Genomic DNA, 19,679 nt, shown 5'->3' with positions numbered 1-19,679 from the left:
GGTGTTCGCCCAAAGTGCTCGCACTAGACGCTTAGAATTAAAATATAATTTTCTATTTTTTTTTTTTACGTTATACAGTATTTTAAGCTGTCAAAATGCAACCATTGGGTAAAAATATCCATAATTTAAGTTATTTGAAAGAAACACTAGGTCACTTGATATTAAAATATATAATAATATACAAATAAATTATTACGAACATGTATCAACTTACCTATGAAACGTAATACCATCTTCTTGTTTATCAGTACGGCTACCACATTTTAATACAACACACAGAACCATCTTTTCTACTTAATTAACTAAAAATATTTACCACTGACTTTATGTTTAACACAAAAAAAATAGCAATTTTAGCAACACGCGCTCGCAGGTTATCGACGCTTAGTTAAGTTGCAAACTAAGATTTGGCGGCGACACCATAGCAAATCATCTCTTCTACACATCTGTAAACCTTTTATCTTACTCTAGCGCGTGTCGCAGAGATTATAAGGGTGCCGAATACTTTCTCACTCGCACTTATGCATCGTTTTTGTTCAGGTCTTGCTTATACCTCATTTACACGTGCATGGATTTGCTGCTGACAGTACGTAATATTATCGTGGCCATAAAAAGAAATTGCACTGTAAACATGTAGTATCATGCAAGTTGCAAGATTGCATGCATGAATCAAAAAAGTTCGGATGCTTCTGAATTTTCACGCGATAGTTGGATTTGTCTGATATCTGCGCCTGCGCAGACCCAATTTGAGGTTAATCGATTTTCACTACCCGTCAAACAGTACTATAAAATGACAACATCGCGTCTCTCTTACTTTTGGGAGAATGAGATTGGCGAGACAGTCAGCACTTTTACGTGTAAACAGTTATCGCGATAGTTTAAAATACACACTATTGCTGCGTAAATCCATACACGTGTACAGGCGCTATTATACTATTCACGCAATGTTTTCAAACATAATATTATATTGATATATACCTATATATTATAAGTAGTTGGTTACTTTTATAACATAACACTGATATTATATTGTTTATATTTACTATTGTATCCATGATTGTACAGTTTACTAATGAGATTTTTCTTTGTTTCTTTGCAGTGTGCTCAAGTCTGGACATCAGAAACCACCCTTTGGCCTTTCGATCCCTCATAGGATGCCGTGTCATCGAAGGCTCCTTGCAGATCCTCCTCTTCGACAACTTCAACGAGTCGGCTTACGAGAACCTCTCGTTTCCGGAGCTGCGGGAGATCACCGGTTACCTGATGATGTACAGGGTCAACGGCCTAAGGACGCTGGCCGACCTATTCCCTAACCTGTCCGTCATCAGGGGCCATAAACTCTTCAACAACTACGCCTTCATATTGTATGAGATGATGCACATGGAGGTGAGTCGATTATTTTATTTATCATTCACTTAATCTTATTTCAATTTTGGAAATATAATAGTTATGTGTTATTAACCAATTTGCATGCTTATATAATACAAGTTTGGTGTGGGTAAATATCGAAAACTTGACGAATTCCCCTATATTAAGCTCTATTTAAAACGTTGTTTGTATTCGATGTTGTGAATTTATTATTATTTATTACACTAATCTCATATTATACATAATTATGCTTTATGGGTATATTTTGTGATTGAAGAACAAACACCAAAAAATTGCTTCGGTTTCTGTAATTATATTATATTCAAATGGTACCTACTTATTTAGGTAATTATATTCACTGAAGACAATTGTTACTCATATGCATGATATCGACGACGGTGATCTGACAATAGAACCTATCTATCTGACATATAAGTCAATTTTTCAGGGGGTTCAAAAACACTGTTTTTGTCGGTATCAGTATTATTTTTATTTTTAAAGTGAAATGATTTCATATTAGTACTAAAACAGTGATTTAAAGATGAATGGAAATTGTAATGTCATAATAAAAGAAATCAAGCAGATAGATAATATTTCTTTTTAGTGTCGTAGACACTTCTTCCACCTCATAAATGAGTCGATGCAGATAGACTCTATTTTACACGTCAAATTTGAGCACTTTCGGATTTTTTTCGTAGAACAATAATATTCGATGCGTCATCAAATTTTGTACAAAATACACCAATAACCCAGAATTCGCCAAAACTGCAGATAGATACTATTGTCAGATCATCGTTGATATATTAATTGAAACATTGCTAAAACGTGGATTCTCTAACTACATATTATTTCGTTTGATTAAATTTAATTTGCTTCGCGAAGAATTCCAGTGATGTACAACTGATAGCTCGCGGACGCTTGATAGTCCGAGAAGATACTATTTGAAGGCCCCCTTTAATATGATTGATAATTAGAATACCTACATACTTTATTCCAAAAAGTCATAATATGTATTTTTATGCAACGTTCTCATAATATTAACTCTACAGTCTACACCAAAAAATGTCGCCTGCCGTGCAATTTTGCTAGGTTTAATAATACTTACACACTCCTCGCACAATGATACTTAGTAGTGTGTTCTTACTTATTATATATTATTATAATCAACGTTCCCTCTAATTTTTCTATTGTGTGTGCGGATCATCAATGCATCTGAGCATTTTTTATATTTTGCATTCGAGCAAAACTAAAATCTGGCAAAGGAAACTTTATTTTACAATATTTTTGTGAGGGGACTGTGCGGGGGATGAAAACATGTGTGCGGACACATTTTGGTAGGCGTGCGCGCGCACACCTTACAGGGAACATTGATTATATTATGTATCTATTCTTCTTCTTTCAAATAAAAGCATTCTCTTATCAGAAATACTGATTCATTCTAGGTATATTTGTTTATCATCAAATCATTAGATATGTATTTTGTTTATTATTGTGGAAATATAACGTTATCAACGTCGTGTGTTTTATTATTAATTACTCACGTAGTTTATAAGTTATATTATATTATAAGTTAGTGTTTACTGTGAAATTTTGTGTAATAATAATTGTAAATACGATTGTAAATACTTATTACGCATTACCGCTGGTGCGTAGTTTCTGAAACATGTTTAGAAATTATGTACCTAGTATTATTTTTAGTAAGTTATTGTATGATTCTTCAGTTATTGTTATTATTTGTTATTTATTAGGTAGGTACCTCTATTTTGCAAATCATTTTTTATTGCTTCATTTCACGGCACGATCATGATGATTTTATGATGAACTTTGAATTTATTACGACGTTCGATTTATTACACGTGTCGCGATCAGTTACACGTGTATGCATAAATATATTCTAATTCCATACAAGAGTTGTTATTGTCGATAAAAGTGCTTGCATAATAATATTAATTGTTTATTTACTTGCTATTTCCCAATACAACTACGTTATTTTAAATACCTAAGTCTAAACCTTTTCCATGACAATAATTGGGATATCACCTTCTCCGTGTAGGTACATAATGCCGGGTCCACACTGGCAACATGTCGCCGGCAACCTCGTTAAATTTTACGATAAGTATGATAATTATCGTAAAATTTCTTAAGCAGTTATCATAATTATCCTAAAATTTAACGAGGTTGCCAGCGACATGTTGCCAGTGTGGACCCTCCATTATACTCACCACGTACCTACTCGCCTTTATTTTCAATGATCCAGCGCATGGACCCAATGGGTTGGGCGAATGCGAACAAGGATTCCTCGTAAAATTATCTCTTACTGTGTAATCTCCACTCCATATTATTTTCTTTTATTTTACATAGCATCATTAATGATTTGTTTTGTCCTTACAGGAAATTGGCCTTTATTCTTTGACTGATATATCGAGAGGTTCCATCCGCATTGAGAAAAACTACATGATGTGCTACGTTAACACGGTTGACTGGGACCTCATTGTTGCCAACGGAAAAGAAGGAAACTACATCAAGGTAAGAGAATAATTTCTTATAATATTCATTTTAAATATATCAACAGCCTCAGTTTACTGTAAAATCCTAGAAAAATAATTTGGGCAAGTGAAATTCAAACCCACGCCTATCGCATGCGGGACGAGTGTTTTACCAATTAATCTACTGACTCAAGTATTAGCAATGTAGATATTTCCTTATAAATAACTACCCACCTGAGGTTGTTTTTAATTCCATCAATGCATGGCAACCATCAATATTCCGACAAAGTAAAACAAGATTTAGTATAATTTTAATAAGTACCGTAGTGAATCTTTTCTGCTTATAAACTACGGAAGAGTGTTATACAAGGGAGTGTTTACCAATCACCGTGTAAACAAACCATGTAAAGTTGAAACAATTCTATCCATAATGAGAGGAAAAATCCGATAGGCCATTGCCAACTCTAGAGAAAGCCGAAACATTCACGACTGGTCCTACCTTTCCCGCCCTCCCGTTGTCTATGGATGACCTATCATTGCCTCTAATTGTTCTATACCAGTGATTTCCAAACTGGGATGCGCGGAGTGTTACAAAGGGAGGCGCGAAAAGTTGAACACAAATGTAGCCACAGGTATGCAGTTTGCAAATGTATAGTTTATAAAGAGCCTGGGGCCCGGGCATAACAAACATCACAAAGTTAATCCAATAGTTTTTAAAAAAGTCGCCTGCGGTGCTATTTTATTTCAAGCCTTAAATATTTTAAATATGTAGTTGTGCATTGCAATTTGATGTGATACCTATATGATGATTGCTACAGGTACATAAATGATAACTCCCGTGTATAATTTGGGAAACACTACTTTAGAGTACCACACTCCCCTTAACCTCAGCGATAGGTATGTGGGCCCGCCAAAGATCTTGGCCTGGGGGCCCGCTTTAGGATGTGGTGCCCATGATAGAATCCATTTGTCAATGAACGATGATGAATTTGGATTGACTACTTACTATTGAAAAGGAAAAAAATGATTTAATTAAAAAAAAATTATCATGCGATAATTCATTGAAACAAAAACCCTAGTTCAATTTTGATTGAATCGAAGTGAAGAAATAATATAATACTTTGTCAAGAAAGGCAATGCAAGTTGTGAGTAAAGTAGATGCTGATATACCATTTTTGGCTATTTAAAAAGGTATCTGTATTATTTAACGAAATAAATGGGGGGAGGCGTCAAGATCCTTTTTAAAAGGGAGGCGTAGTAACATAAAGTTTGGAAACCACTGTTCTATAGAGTGCTCATACTGACGCATCTGTCTTGTTCATTTGTCAGAGTATTCTTAGTTTCAGATTTCTTTCAGATTATTTTAACGTATCTTGGAGACCTTGGAGTTCATCTGATTTAGTGGTTATTATAACAAATCGACATTTCCAGCTGTCTTGATACAGGGAATGGTTTGATTTTGATATATGAGTTACATGATAAATAATACTCTAGCATTAACACACCTTCTTCAAATAATGTAATGCATAGGATAGATCAATGCTACATATTTTTTGGAAATCGATATTACCACCGGTTTTTGTGTGAAGGACTAGACTGACAGCTGATGAATAATAGAAACGTATACTATTTATAAAAAACACTGATAGTTAATATATTTGCTTTAAGAATTTTTTATAATTCAATTTGAAACGAGAAAGGGCGAATCATTATGTCAAGCAATCTGGGATCTGATTTTGACAGCTGAACAGTGGACCACTCGTTGCTTGTCCAAAAAGATATGCTCAGGCTTTATTAATCTAAAGATGGCGCTGCATAGGCTCATTCTTGAAAACCAAGAGTATCGCTAATTATTACAGTTATAAATTTCCCCCACTCCTGGCAGGTAAAGAAGTCTATGGTTCTTGGGGTTTTCGAATCTCACTATATAGTAGTAGGTATAATAGTATAACTTACTTTGTAATAATTCTTACGTTACCAACGAAAATGTTAATTCAGTAAAACAGTTCCACCTTGAATAGGATATTGTAAAAACTGTTGAGTGGTGGTTCAAAGAAATAATACAGTGGAGTATTGCCCCCCTTCTCACCGTGTCCCTCACCTTTGACAGGCGGCTGTCTCAAGGTCACTCCGTGAACGGGTCAAGGCCGAGCTGAGAGTACGCTCGTTTATTGTTTTGACGGTGCTGGGATTCGAACCAATTACCTATCGTTGGATGGGGACTGGCTAATAATTAATTTATATGTTATTACATGCGCAGCGTAATCTCTAGGTAGGTATATATCGCAGGTCACACTTCATGTGTACGTACATTGAAAATATAATATAACATAATGCTTAGCGAAATTCTCTTTAGAAGGGCGATGTGTTATATTATAGAATTTGAGTTGGGTACATAGCATTAAAGCGATATTAATTTTATTCTACTTGACTGGTCTCCCTGACGTTGACGATAATCTTGAGATCGCTCTCTCTCTCTCTCCATTTCTCTCGGCTCTTCGACACAATTCCACAGCGAGTTTTATTCAAATCAAATCCTGTCTGCTTTTTCAGATACATATTATGGAGAAATGTACTATATAGTGCGAATTTACGGTGAATTTATAATGCAATAAAATTAAAATGAGTTAATACATTTTTCCATATACAGCTCTTTTTATCAAGTTACAAAGTCGGGGGCGAATTTAAACATTTCGGAGCCCTCTCTACTCACACTAAGTGCCAAATATTGTGTGCCCCTCATAAAAAAAATTGTATCTATCACCTACTTAAAGTGGTACAAAACTTGAACTTCATAATAATTAATATCGTAAATATGTGTTTCTTATATGAACGAACACAATATTCTCCGTTTAGGTACTCTTTATTTTGTAATAGGTACATTCATTTTTATTTACTTCTACTTGTAATAGGTACCTACTACATAGTTTAACGGCCCACATGCCCAACGTAGGTCAAAATGGAACTTTTATGGTATTTTCAAAGCATTAGCCTGAACACTCCTTCAACGTTGTAGATAATCTATTTACGTAATTTTGAAACCTTATTATCCTTTATATTTATTTTAAACATTTGATGACCGCATAAAGTTTTTTTTATTACATAACATAGTATTCTTTTAAAACTCTCGATCTAATGTTTTAGAATATAGTCATATTTCAGTACATCCACGTGCAGTGGTTCTAAGATTTTTTAGATTTATTAATTTTTAAATGCATTTATAAAACCATCAGTAAAATTAATGTTATACACATTATATAGTGAAATATTTACGATACACAATAATATTTTATAATCTCTGTGATCCCAAATTTGACAAGAATAATTAGGCATTTTTTATTCAAAAAATGGGCACGATTAACACATTTGAAGATAATTCTAAAGATACTGATTATATGCTATGTGTTTGACCATTCAAATGTGATAAACATCCTACGAATACTGATTGTTTTATAATAATTTTTGACCTAGGAATAAGGTAGTATTTTTTTGAAATGCGCCATTTCTATTGGCATTTCCCAGTGGTTGAGCTACAACATACGGCCGTAGCCATAAATAAAAAACGATAAATGAAGTAGGGAGTAAGATCATGTTAACGCGCGTGTTTGAACATGTACCCAACCGAAAAAATCGTTTTTTTAACGGTACTTACATAATTATTATTCCATAACTCCCTTTTAATAGCGCATTTTCTGAGAGTTTCCTAACCGAGAAGGGAGTTCGTCAGGGATGTGTTTTTATCTCCCCAGGTATTGAATATATACCTGCTACATCGGGTATTGGAAGAGAGTCTCAAATACGACCTTTTTATTAATAGGAATAAGACCAAGATAATGGTTGTCGATCGGGCTAACCTTCTACCAACAGCAAGTACATACACTCCAAAACTTACAAACAGTAGACGAGTTTGGATATATGGGATCGACCGTTAGTGGAAAAGGCGGATGTGAAGCGGAAATAAGAAGGCGCACACAGATCAAAAAATGCGATGACACGTCTTACCACTATACGAAAGGATCGGGGAATTTCGATTGCCACAAAAATGATGCTTGTGCAAACATTAGTGTTCTCTATATTTTTTTATACGGAGTCGAGTTATGAACCCATTGATGCCTTTGAGATGTGGTGTTGGCGCCGAATGATGAATCCTCTTCGATATTTATTTGTGCCCATACTTATTCGGGACATGTGTGCTTTGCATTTGACTTTCCATGAACGGTGCATCCAACAAATGGACATACGACCACCACGATTTCCTCGGTGTCTAAGTTGCTGTCATTATTACTGTAACACCAGTTCTTCTTATTTATTACTAGTTCTGCTTACGATAGTTCCATGTACCCTGATGTCGCTCGTATTCTTTTCTCCGCATACGGGGCTCCACAACCTCTTTAGCACACTGAGAAAGTTCTTCTTACTACTATATGCTTAGTCATCTATTAAATAAGTGGGATTGTTATGGGTAATGAAATTAGTGGCTAAATAATTTATTGTACACATGGTTTGAAAGATTAGGTACCTAACTTAGTCTAATCTAATTAAATGTAATAAAAAGTAGAAAGAAGCAAACGCATTTAGATATATTACTGTGAATAGGAAACCTACCAAATCTGTGGATGATGTTTTAATTAACAAGCATAATATCATATTCTTTTTTTTTTTTTTTTTTTGTGATTTTACCGAGGCTTTGACTGCGACTCGCTGTCATATCGCCTCTTCTCTTCTAGAAGGGGATCCTTCGATCAGGTCCTCACTCCTATTCTGTTAAATGGCTTTATAATTATTTTGTCTAGCTCTTCCATCTTTCTTTCTTTCTTCTTTAGACGCCAGTGTTTTATGCACCAGAATCGCTCTCCTCCGTATCCATCCCTTCTGTATTTTCGATACATCGTGTAATCATTGAATTTCAGATAGTCTAATTCAGACCTCAGCCAAGTCTCTGAGATTAATGCTATTGAAATTTTTTGTCTTATTAAGTAGAGTTCTATATCATCCTTTTTTTGCTTCATACTTCTGGCATTCCATTGTAAAATCCTAATTTGTTTTTTACTATCCATTTTGCTCCAGAACCTCCCCTAGAATTTCCTTTAAGTGTCCTTCTTTGAATTGTTTGCATACCCAGTCCACTGCTTTAATTATTAGTTGTTTAATGATCTGCTGCCAGTCTCCCCCTTTCAGCAAGACTTTCATAATTTCTCCCATCGCGTTAACCTCTGTCTTCCCCTTTGAATTTTTCTTATTTTTTGTAGGCTTTACGCTACTACCTGTAGATATTATTGTTGAGCCTGAAGCTTCTACCACCGCTTCTTCTTTCTTTTTGTTTTCCTTAGTTTTTTGAATTGTTTCGCTTTCATCTCTTTCTACGATTTTTTTTTTGTTTTAATATGTCAGCATAGCTATTATTTAACATATTTTTTTTTGCTTCCTTGAAAGGTATGTTCATTTTTTTCATTGCTTCTTTGCAATTCTTTTCCTCTTGCCACTTTGGGCATTTTTGGCTGTTTGCCGCGTGGTTACCTTTGCAATTGATGCACGTAATTTCCTCATTTTTTTCGCAGGTTTTGTGGTTTTCACCACACTTAGGGCACGTTTCTACTGTACGTCCGCAGTTGTTCGCGATATGCCCATATCGCCAGCATTTGTAGCATTGCATAACCCTGAATACATACGGTTCTACAGCAAAAGAGACTCCATATATGTAAATTGTTCTCGGCAATATTTTCTCCCCAAATTTAATACTGACTGACGAGGTCTTTGTCAGCTCTCCTGTATCACCTTTTCTTGTCAACCTCTTAAGGTTGATTACTTTTGCATCACTTTTGATTTCCATTTGCAGTTCTTGGAGGTCCATATCAATATCGACTTTTCTTATTACTCCATAAGAGCAGGAGTCATTCTCTTTGGTCACAAAACCGAGATCTTTGAGTTCTCCAGCTTGTTTTACTTTATCTGCTTCTTTTTCGTCTTCTACTTGGATGTACGTCTTTAAATTTTTATTGTAAATTTTCTGTACTTTTACTCCTGCCTTATGCAGCATCTGCGCTATTTTCAATTTTAATGGAATTTTACTTCCCGTCGCTATCATGACGATGTTTTGGTTTCCCTTTGGAGTGACCCCAGAGTCTCTTCTGGGTTTTTTTCCAGAGGTCACCGTCTGCCATTCTTCTTCTTTTTCTCCAACCACTTCCTCTTCATCATCGTTTCTTTTCTTCTTCGTTTTTTTGGTTTCATTCACTTCCATCGTGGTGTTTTCCATTTTATTGCTTTTGCCGTTCACGCGGTCTTGGAATTCGCGCAACAGTGTGAACAAAACACCGTGTGGACAACCCCTCGCTTCACAGCGTTTGACGCACTCCCCGCACAAAGTGCACTATCCGTGCAACAATAAATATTTTTCACTTTTTCTCAAGCACTGGCACTGATTGTCAAAATCACATGGGACCACACATGTTGAGTTTATTGTCAAATTCATTTACAAACAATATTATTTTTGTTGTATCCCGTATTTATAACCGTTCGCGAGTAACCATGCGAATAGCGTCCCGAATACGCAAGCGAAGTTGTACAACCTCACTCCACCGCTGTTGGCTTCCGACTGGGGTCATATTCTTAATACTTTATTAACCTACAAGTTGTTGTGTACTTACCCCCAACGAATTCTGTATAAATACCCCAGAACAGATTATTAAGATAGAAATGCGAAAGCCAGTCGCCTTAGACCAAGAATTTTGAGGCAGTTTTAGTTTATGACTTATTGACGGGTCAGGTCTTAAAACGCAGGAAATACATAGTTTGCTGAATATCGTCAAATACTAGGTACCAATATTGAATGCGAGGTTCGTTTACGTGACAAACTAACGGATAATATTAAGATACAGACAGTGAATGTTGATAATAACAATATTATCATATATGACGCGTGTTTAAGCGTATCCCATATTAAATATGGATAAATTTTATCCACGAACGCGAATCGTACTTTCTTTCAGCCACATTCATAAAGTAATCCGGACCCCTTTTTATGCTGCTTGATAAATACCTACATATGTCATGCTCATGCACAGTATAATCAAATACACAATTACTTGATCGTGTTCTCCTTTCTTCTTTGGCCACATCCGCCCCTTAACTGGAGCATATGGACACCACGCGGCGCCTCCAAGAATCCCTGTCGCTCGCCAGTCTTCTTGCTTCGTTCCAGGTCAAACCAGCATCCCGTAGTTCCGCCGTATACACTCTGTAGGTTGTATTTAGTGGCCTTCCAGGTCGCCGGAATCCGGTCGGCTTGAAGAACAGGCAAGCCAGGTTAAAGTTCTCTTCTGGCATCCGCAGCACGTGGCCGAGTCAGGTCCAACGTCGCCTCTTCACTTTCAGCGTGATGAGAGGCTGCTTGGTGCGTTCTCTTATCTCCTCGTTGCTTCTAAAGTCATACCACCCCGCACACCCAGTATTCGTCGCAAACACCTGTTTTCGAAGCTCAGTATACGGTTGCTCTGAGCCTTCGTAAGGTGCCATGATTCGCTACCGTAAAGCAGTACCGTCAGAATGCAAGCGTCGAATAGGCGGCATTTGGTTTTGACCGAGTAGGTACAATCGTGAGTCCCAGACTTTTCGCATCGAGTTGAATGCTGCTCCAGTCATTCCCATTCGGATAGCGAGCTCTTTCTGCAAAATGCCATCTCCCGTGATGTGTACCCCCAGGTACTTGAAGCAGCCGACGCTCTCGATGTTTTGTCCATCGCTAATCAGAGGGAAACCTGGATTAGGACAGGTGCTATTGCACAATACGTTGGTTTTCTTCGCGTTGATTTTCAAACCAACGCGAGAGAAATTGTTATGCAACCTGTCGATTGTCTCTTGAATGCCCTCGATTGAGTTGTCGAATTGAGTTGTTGATCCATATTACGAGGGTGGGTCAATAAGTCCTTAGAAAAGCCGACAGGTGGCGCGACTAGTACTGTAAGCGGTTTGTTTTCATGCAGCGGCACTACCGATTCAGTATGCTGCGAAGTTTCAATCAGATTGGTCGGGTTGTTGTTTTTTATTTTCGTACATGTAAAAAAAAAATTTGCTTGTTTACAAAAATGGAGAAAATTGAGTTTAGAGCTGTTATTAAACATTTTAATATAAAAAGGTTAACAGCAAAGGAAATAAAAAATGAGTTGGATTTAGTTCACGGCATATCTTCTCCTTCACTTGCAACTATTTATAACTGGTTAAATGAATTTAAACGTGGTCGTACATCAACAAAGGATGAACCACGCTCAGGACGTCCTGTAGAGGTGACTACACCAGAAATGATCAATAAAATCCACGATATGGTGTTAAGTGACCGAAGATTAAAGTTGAGTGAGATAATTGAGGTTACAGGGATCTCAAAAGGTAGCGTCATTTCTATTTTACATGACAAATTGGGCATGAAAAAAGTTTCTGCAAGATGGGTGCCGCGTTTGCTCACAGTCGACAATAAACGCAATTGGGTGGTGGCCTCTAAAGCCCTGTTGTCGCTCATGCAACGCAATCCGGATGAATTTTTTCGTCGCTTTGTGACTAGATGAAACATGGATACACCACTATACTCCCGAGACGAAAGAACAGTCAAAGCAGTGGATTGCGAAAGGCGAACCATGTCCAAAGAAGGCGAAAACCGTAAAATCAGCTGGTAAGGTAAGGTAGGTAAACGGCCTCATTTAAACAGGAAAAAAATCCTCTTTCATCAGGACAATGCCCGTGTTCACACATGTTTACGATCAATGGCTAAAATTGAAGAATTGAAGTTTGAATTGGTCGACCACCCACCGTATTCGCCAGATTTAGCCCCCAGTGACTTTTTCCTTTTCCCAAACTTAAAAAAATGGCTAAGTGGACAACGCTTTTTTTCAAATGAACAAGTCATCGATCGGACAAATGCTTATTTTGAGGACCTTCCGAAAACTTATTTTTCTGACGGTTTAAAAAAAATTGAGAAACGTCTAACCACGTGTATTGAGCTCCAAGGAGATTATGTTGAGAAATAAAAAAAAAATACAAAAATAAAAACTGTTTTAATGCTTTTTTCTAAGGAATTATTGACCCACCCTCGTACCTACACAATATTTTATTTACTTTGAAATTTTTGATTTACAAATATTAATTCAGACTTTAAATTACTACGTACGATTTCTTTCTTGTCTGCTCAATTTGAAGAAAGTACTTAGGCGATATAGTCAACTAATTTACATAGATTAAGCGCATTTGAAATGTGGTACTGGCAATGACATTCATTGGGTACTGGAGACGGATGTTGATTGTCTCCTAGATTACTAAACGAACCATTGCAAGCAAACTTCAGATTCGATACAGACTCCTAGGTGTACCTTTGGTGGTATCTCCATTTTTGTCATACAGCCCGTAGAGTGGATTGCATTGATTAAAATCTATTTTTTTTTTTTAAATATACGCCTAATTAATAAAATATTAGAATACAAACAAAAATTATAGCTAATTCTGTGTGCCGTTCTAGTTAGACGTTTATTGTATTGCATACATACACGCATGCACCATGTAATGATATCAAATGATGTAAAAACCTATAATATCACGTAAACCCGCGAATGCCGATGATTTCCGCATGCTAATACCAGTACCTACTAAAATGTAGCTCCTCTACCAGTCTTGATCCTTATTAAATTACATAGACATCGTAGTACATATTATTATTATAGTATTGCGTTTTATTTGAATTAATAATGTCTGTACTCCAAGATTTGACAGTTATGATGTCGTTAAGGTTAAAGTGATCAAGACGTATTATTTTTTGAGGTTTGGTTTGTTTTTAGAAAACCGGCGCTTTCGTATTCGTTATTCTGTTGGGCGTTTAAGGGCCCGCTGAAGAGCCCGCCGTTCAAATATAATTCAGTATAAAAAGGACCTCGGCGTTGTAACTACGTCAATTTAAATCGATCTTTTCGCAAAAATCACTAATCATCGGAGATTTTATTTCAAGAAATATTATTATTATTACTGATAATTTCTGCCGCGCGGAGAATTATTATTATTTTATGAACACCTGCGAGATGAAGCCGATCAGAAAACAGGGCTGTCAAAATAATATTAAGCATTCATATTTTTTAAATGTTAATTTCATCATGGTTTTTAATCAAACCTGTGCAAGTACGTACTGATAACTTGGGTGGATTTTGTAGCAAACATACTATTGATATATATACGGGTATATTATTATTATAACCCAATTCAAATTGAACATAGGTTGATACTCAAATACTATTATAGTATGTTTATGATTTCGAGAAAATAATACGATGGTATAATTAATCCATATCAATTATTTGAAAACATTACATTCGCACTTTGCACAAAATTACAAACACATTCGAAGTTTGCCGCACACGTACAGACCACGTGATATTTGTTTACGCAAAATCGTCGCTTTTTAAAATGGCGAATTTGATTACCAGATTTTACTGCGATGAATCAGTATGTTCCTTTATGTCTTTTTTTATTCGTAGGTTTGTTTACTATGTACACCGAGAAATTTCCATTTATAAACTCGGAAACGATTTTTACAGAAGAGTTTTGGAATATAATGCAACCAAAACTGGAAAAAATTCTATCATGGGTGTTGACTTCCTGAATTAGCTAACCCCAGGTCCATGCCACTACGTGAACCACAGTGGATATTAAGCCATTTCCACACTGGCAACAAGTTGCTGGCAACCTCATTAAATTTTACGATACTTACCATAATTGCTTAAGAAATTTTACAATAATTATCGTAAAATCTAACGAGGTTGCCAGCAAATTAACTTGTTGCCAGTGTGGACCCGGCATTAGATGCACAAAACTTAAATAATATATATTATAAATAAAAATTTAAAATTATAAATATATATTATGATTTATGTCTTCGACAGCCCTGATGAAATAAATGTGAAATATGAGTCGGATCAGTCACAGAGCAAATTTATTAACACAAACAACTTTGACACGACCTTTTTATATTAACTAGTAGACCAGATATTATGGACCACATGTTAAAAAATCATATTTTCAATTCTCAAGGCCATTTCTGTAGAACGTCCTCTTAATGACGAGAGGACTCCGCACGCCAAGACAGCTCGTGTGGGAGCAACGGATCATGCTAGTAAGCATGGAATGTTTTGACGGTCTTGTGTTTTTCATTTGATTTATCGGTAACATGTTGACGGTTGTGAAGAATATCCGTTGTTGCTGACTGGCAGGAATTCTAATTCATTAGCATTGTATACCTACTGATTTGTTTTATTTAATTGAACTAGTAATGACCTACACGCATCGCTTCTTACCTATTCTGCCTAGTGCTGTTATGAAATGTAAATGAATGTACAAATTCTATGAAATTTGATAATTCAGACTTGCAAACTGTGAATTATCTACCATTATACTAAATTAACATAACTTCTATATATTATGCGAGGTTATGCCAGATTGCATAAGCCTGCTGAGGAAGGTGAGATTGTGTCTCACTTTTTTATTGCAATAATTGTTTTGATCAGTATTAACTCCATCAAATAGTAGTCAGTTTTTTTTTATTATTCTATTTCGGTAATTATTTATATATGTACTACCTAAACCATGTTTTTCTTCAAGATTTCGTTCTTGGCTCGACACTAAAAATTAAAAAAAAAAGACTAAATCCTATTATTACCTACGTTGGAATTTTTGTAACGATTTTTGATAAAAACTATCTAAAATGTGTTTAAGAATATGTTCGTATAACTTGGAACCCTGGCACTAATATGTGGTTCCAGTTTCGGGGTTATAAACCCATTTACGTTTTCAAAATAATCAGCGTACAGAGACAATCCAATTCAAGTTATTAATTTTCTACGTTGACCATACATATTTTTTAATAAATTTATTTTTTCAATAACGGCATTCAACTACGGATCAAAATTGTATATAAAAAAAAAACAAACAATCCAACATTAGTTATGATTATCTACATTATTAAATGACCGTGACTGTACAATTAATTGTAAATCAAATTATTCATAATAGTAATATTATGTTTAACATCACCTTATGACTTTTGGTGCGCCATACCGGGGGGGAATGGGACGACTGGCCTCCGGACAATTGGATGCCGCACTATCGTAGACACGTGTAGACGAGGTATTTTAATCAGTTTCTGTCTACTACTTAGTAGTTTAAATTCATTTTACTCTTAACATAATGTATTCTTTATCGCGGATTGAGAATTACTATGCCTAAGGCTTTATATAAAATAAAAAAACTCTTTTCGTTGGAACTTAGGCATAAAGCCCATTGACGCAGCGAGTGCGGCGCTCGCGCAAAATTTCTACAAGTGGCGCGTAAATCAACGAAAATACAACGTAATCAAATACGCCAGCGCCCACTGGATTTCACGACGCATTATACGCGCCCGCCGCATGAATCATCGTTTTTTCGCGAATCACCGCTTCTCGGCGATACGAATGAAAGAAAATACAATGGAGTCCATTCATTGAACACGGCTACCAAAATTACGCTGCTCGTGGCGTCGTCGATCGACGGGCGAAAAGCAATTATTTAATAACAGAGAACCCATTGTTTTATTTTATTCCGTGTCATTATATTTCGCTGGTTGAATAATGTCGTCGTAAATATTTATTACAAGCCCCGAAATAATATAAAATTTTTATTGCTTTGTTATGAGAGACGCTGTAAAAATAATTGTTTTGTGCTGCTTGGGCCGCTTATTACATAGGTGAAGGGTAATGCGCGGCGAGAGACGTGTGATTATGGTTATGAATAAACACTTAATACGCCGACTTCGCCCGCTCGACGCGTTCTATGGGCACCATCGCTTAAACATATGCACGATTAAATGATTGTTTACGTCTGCATATTTACATTCTCACCAACTATTAAATCATAATATTACAATCATTGAAATATAAATAATAATATTGAATATTTTTTTTGAAAGTACCTATAAGTACCTAACGTATATTTATTTTCGAATTCCGTGGCGTCCAGTTGTCCGGTGCCAAATCGTCCTAGACCCCATACCGGGAGAGTGGTATGATTTCCTGAGGATACGGTTGTTGTCACTCTTAATAACAATTTTCCCCATTATTTTTCTCCATCTCTGCTTACTTTCTTTCAGCATTGTACGGGGGAAAATAAGTGCTTCAATTAACTGTTGGAGACGACATCTCGTTAACAACTACGTCAATTAAAATATATCAGCTCTCAAGGAGACGACGTGTTGCCGGAAAAGTCTTGAAGATGTTTTAACACTGCACGTTTTCTACATTAGGGAAAATGTAGACTTTTTGACCATAGATGTTAAAATTTTTCGGAAAATAAATACAATGGGGTGTTATATTTTCATTTAATTTAATTAATTACATATGTGACCAATTTGCCGATACGCATTGGACATTTGACGAGTTGATGACAATCAAACATTGAACAAGACATAATAATAAATGTTATCATGTACTTATCTTAAAATTTTGTCAATGACCATGTTACTTGTAAATAATTTGTATTTATATAAAACACCTTTATAATGTGCGTTTGAGCATATTGACATTACATTTTACATATTATATTGGTACAAGTCGGTTATGGGGAAGCCAGCGGCAAACACATTTTGAAAATTGCTGATATACTGGATTATTTTTGGTTGGGTTAGTTTAGGTTAGGTTAAGTTAGGTTTTCATTCTTGAAATTCATGAATTTTGTCAAAATCGACTATGACAATTAGCGCGGTTCCCGCCTGGCTTCCCCATAACCGACTTGTAACCATTATTATTTTGTAATATTGGTACATACCTACACAGATGTTCTTACGTTTGTGTATTTTTTTGGCAGTTATGTCGTAAAAACATATTAATTTGTTCAATTACGAATTCAATTTCATACCGAATCAACGCGTCGATAATGTACAAATCTAACGGTTGTTTGAGCCAATACTTTGAAAACCGTTGAAAAATAGCGATTTATTTGCCTTGGGCGGCAACGGGGAAGGCCAGGGGGCTCTATTCTGCCAGACGCCCCCTCTTCGTCCCTCTGTCTGTTACCTCATCCCCTCCAATCGCATCATGTCTAGACGGACAGTCGTCGGCGAAGGTTGAATTCATTTTTTCATCACTAACATAGTATATTAATATTATATTATGTAATTTACTAATTTATTGTAATTCTATTACATACATTACAGCATTTAACTACTATGTCACAGCTCTTCGTTCGTGCAAATACATATTTAAAAATCTACCAGATCGATTTAATTCACTCACTGCAACGCCACCCTCTAACACAGGGTTTCCCAAACTATGTATGTTCCGCGGAACCTGAATAGGTGTTCCGCGACAATTTGGTAAGGTTTTATACACTTGCAATATTTTCTGAAAACTAGTAAGGACAATTCCTGGGTTCGGAATCCATTTTCCGTTACAGCTAAACCAGCAATAGTGACTATGAAAATCTTATTGATTTAATTAGTGATTCTGATTTGAAGATCAGCCTTTAAATGATTTCTGGGCGAGTTTGTCAGAAGAGTACCCCAATTTTTCAAAACAAGCTATTATTGTTTTCATGGCCCCCACAGGGGGGGGGCTGATAGCCTGGGGACACGGGCTCTGGGTGGACCCGGCGTCGCGGGTTGATCAGATAAGTAAGATAAACACACATCACAAATTTGCTTTAATAGTTTAAAAAAAAGTCGCCTATACTTTGCACTAACCGCTATTTTAATTTTTTCCAATGGGACGAACCGTTCTACGACCATTCCGACGGCATGGTAAAATTATTGCATTTTCAATCAATCCCTGATTCGGTCATGGTTTTATTGAAGAACTCAGAACAATTTTTGGTGGGTTATAAGAAATAAAAATTAAAACCTCAATAAAAAAAAATTTACCACTAATATCGCCTGGCAACATCGACATTATATATCTTTGTGATCCCTAGAACCTATTCCAATTAATTGTCAGAATGCATTCCGCATATTATGTATACGAAAAGTCTATGGGATCCTGGACTACTCATTGTTAAATTGATTTCCTCGATGGAAGTCCGTGTAAGTGTTTAAGATTTAAGCCTTTTTCCGTTTTAATTTTTCAAATTACAATAAGGAGTAGGTATCAGTGGCGAAGGGTGGAGGGAGGTATTCTGTGAAGATTCGACAAAAAAAGAGCACAAATGCTGATTGGTTTTGAACTAAACATACAAATAATTGCAGATGGTAGTGGTTAGTTTTTAAAATTAACTTGAACGCTGTCTGACGCAAACCATAATATAATTTATTATATTAGACAAAATATGTTGTTATATCAATAAAATAACAATTTTACCATTTTTATAGACCTAATTTTAACAAATGTAATTAAACTATTTAAAAATATAGCATACCTACTTATGGGTAGATGAAAAGAAAGTTATTAACATAATATGTAAGAATATTAACAGATATTTAATTAATTTAAAAAATAAATAGGCACATGTTCGAATTTAGTGCACAATGGACAGAAATAAACATAACAATAATAATTACAAGATAAAAAAGAACTTTTTATATACACCGTTTTTATATTTTCTCTTGAATTATTATGCTCAATATGCTCAAACTTGTACCTACTTGATATGAAGTCAATAAAAAACAAACAAACAAATCTAGAATACTGAAATGTAATTTTGACATTTCATTTTGATTTCCATAGTAACGCACGTATATATTAATGTATTTGGTTGCTAGGACCACCCCCTTAGTAACCAATAATAGTCTTTTACTTTTTACGGATTTTTCTGAAATAACTTGCCATACAAAACAGA

The 19,679-nt window shown here is 35.7% G+C and overlaps 1 protein-coding gene across 1 annotated transcript in view; it reads left to right on the top strand.

Annotated features, from left to right (window-relative positions):
- The window catches only part of LOC147072029 (insulin-like receptor), a 274,285-nt gene that overhangs the window by 202,184 nt on the left and 52,422 nt on the right, over nt 1-19,679 (top strand). The window contains exons 3-4 of the mRNA XM_085946555.1: nt 1,100-1,386; nt 3,760-3,894. Of these exons, the coding sequence (XP_085802681.1) occupies nt 1,100-1,386; nt 3,760-3,894 (422 nt within the window). The remainder of the gene's footprint in view (nt 1-1,099; nt 1,387-3,759; nt 3,895-19,679) is intronic.

This window comes from Rhyacophila brunnea, unplaced genomic scaffold (assembly GCF_057557595.1).
Source record: "Rhyacophila brunnea isolate RB1 unplaced genomic scaffold, BYU_Rbru_1.0 scaffold_2, whole genome shotgun sequence".
NCBI classification, from domain to species: domain Eukaryota; kingdom Metazoa; phylum Arthropoda; class Insecta; order Trichoptera; family Rhyacophilidae; genus Rhyacophila; species Rhyacophila brunnea.
This window is presented reverse-complemented; position numbering and strand designations above follow the sequence as displayed.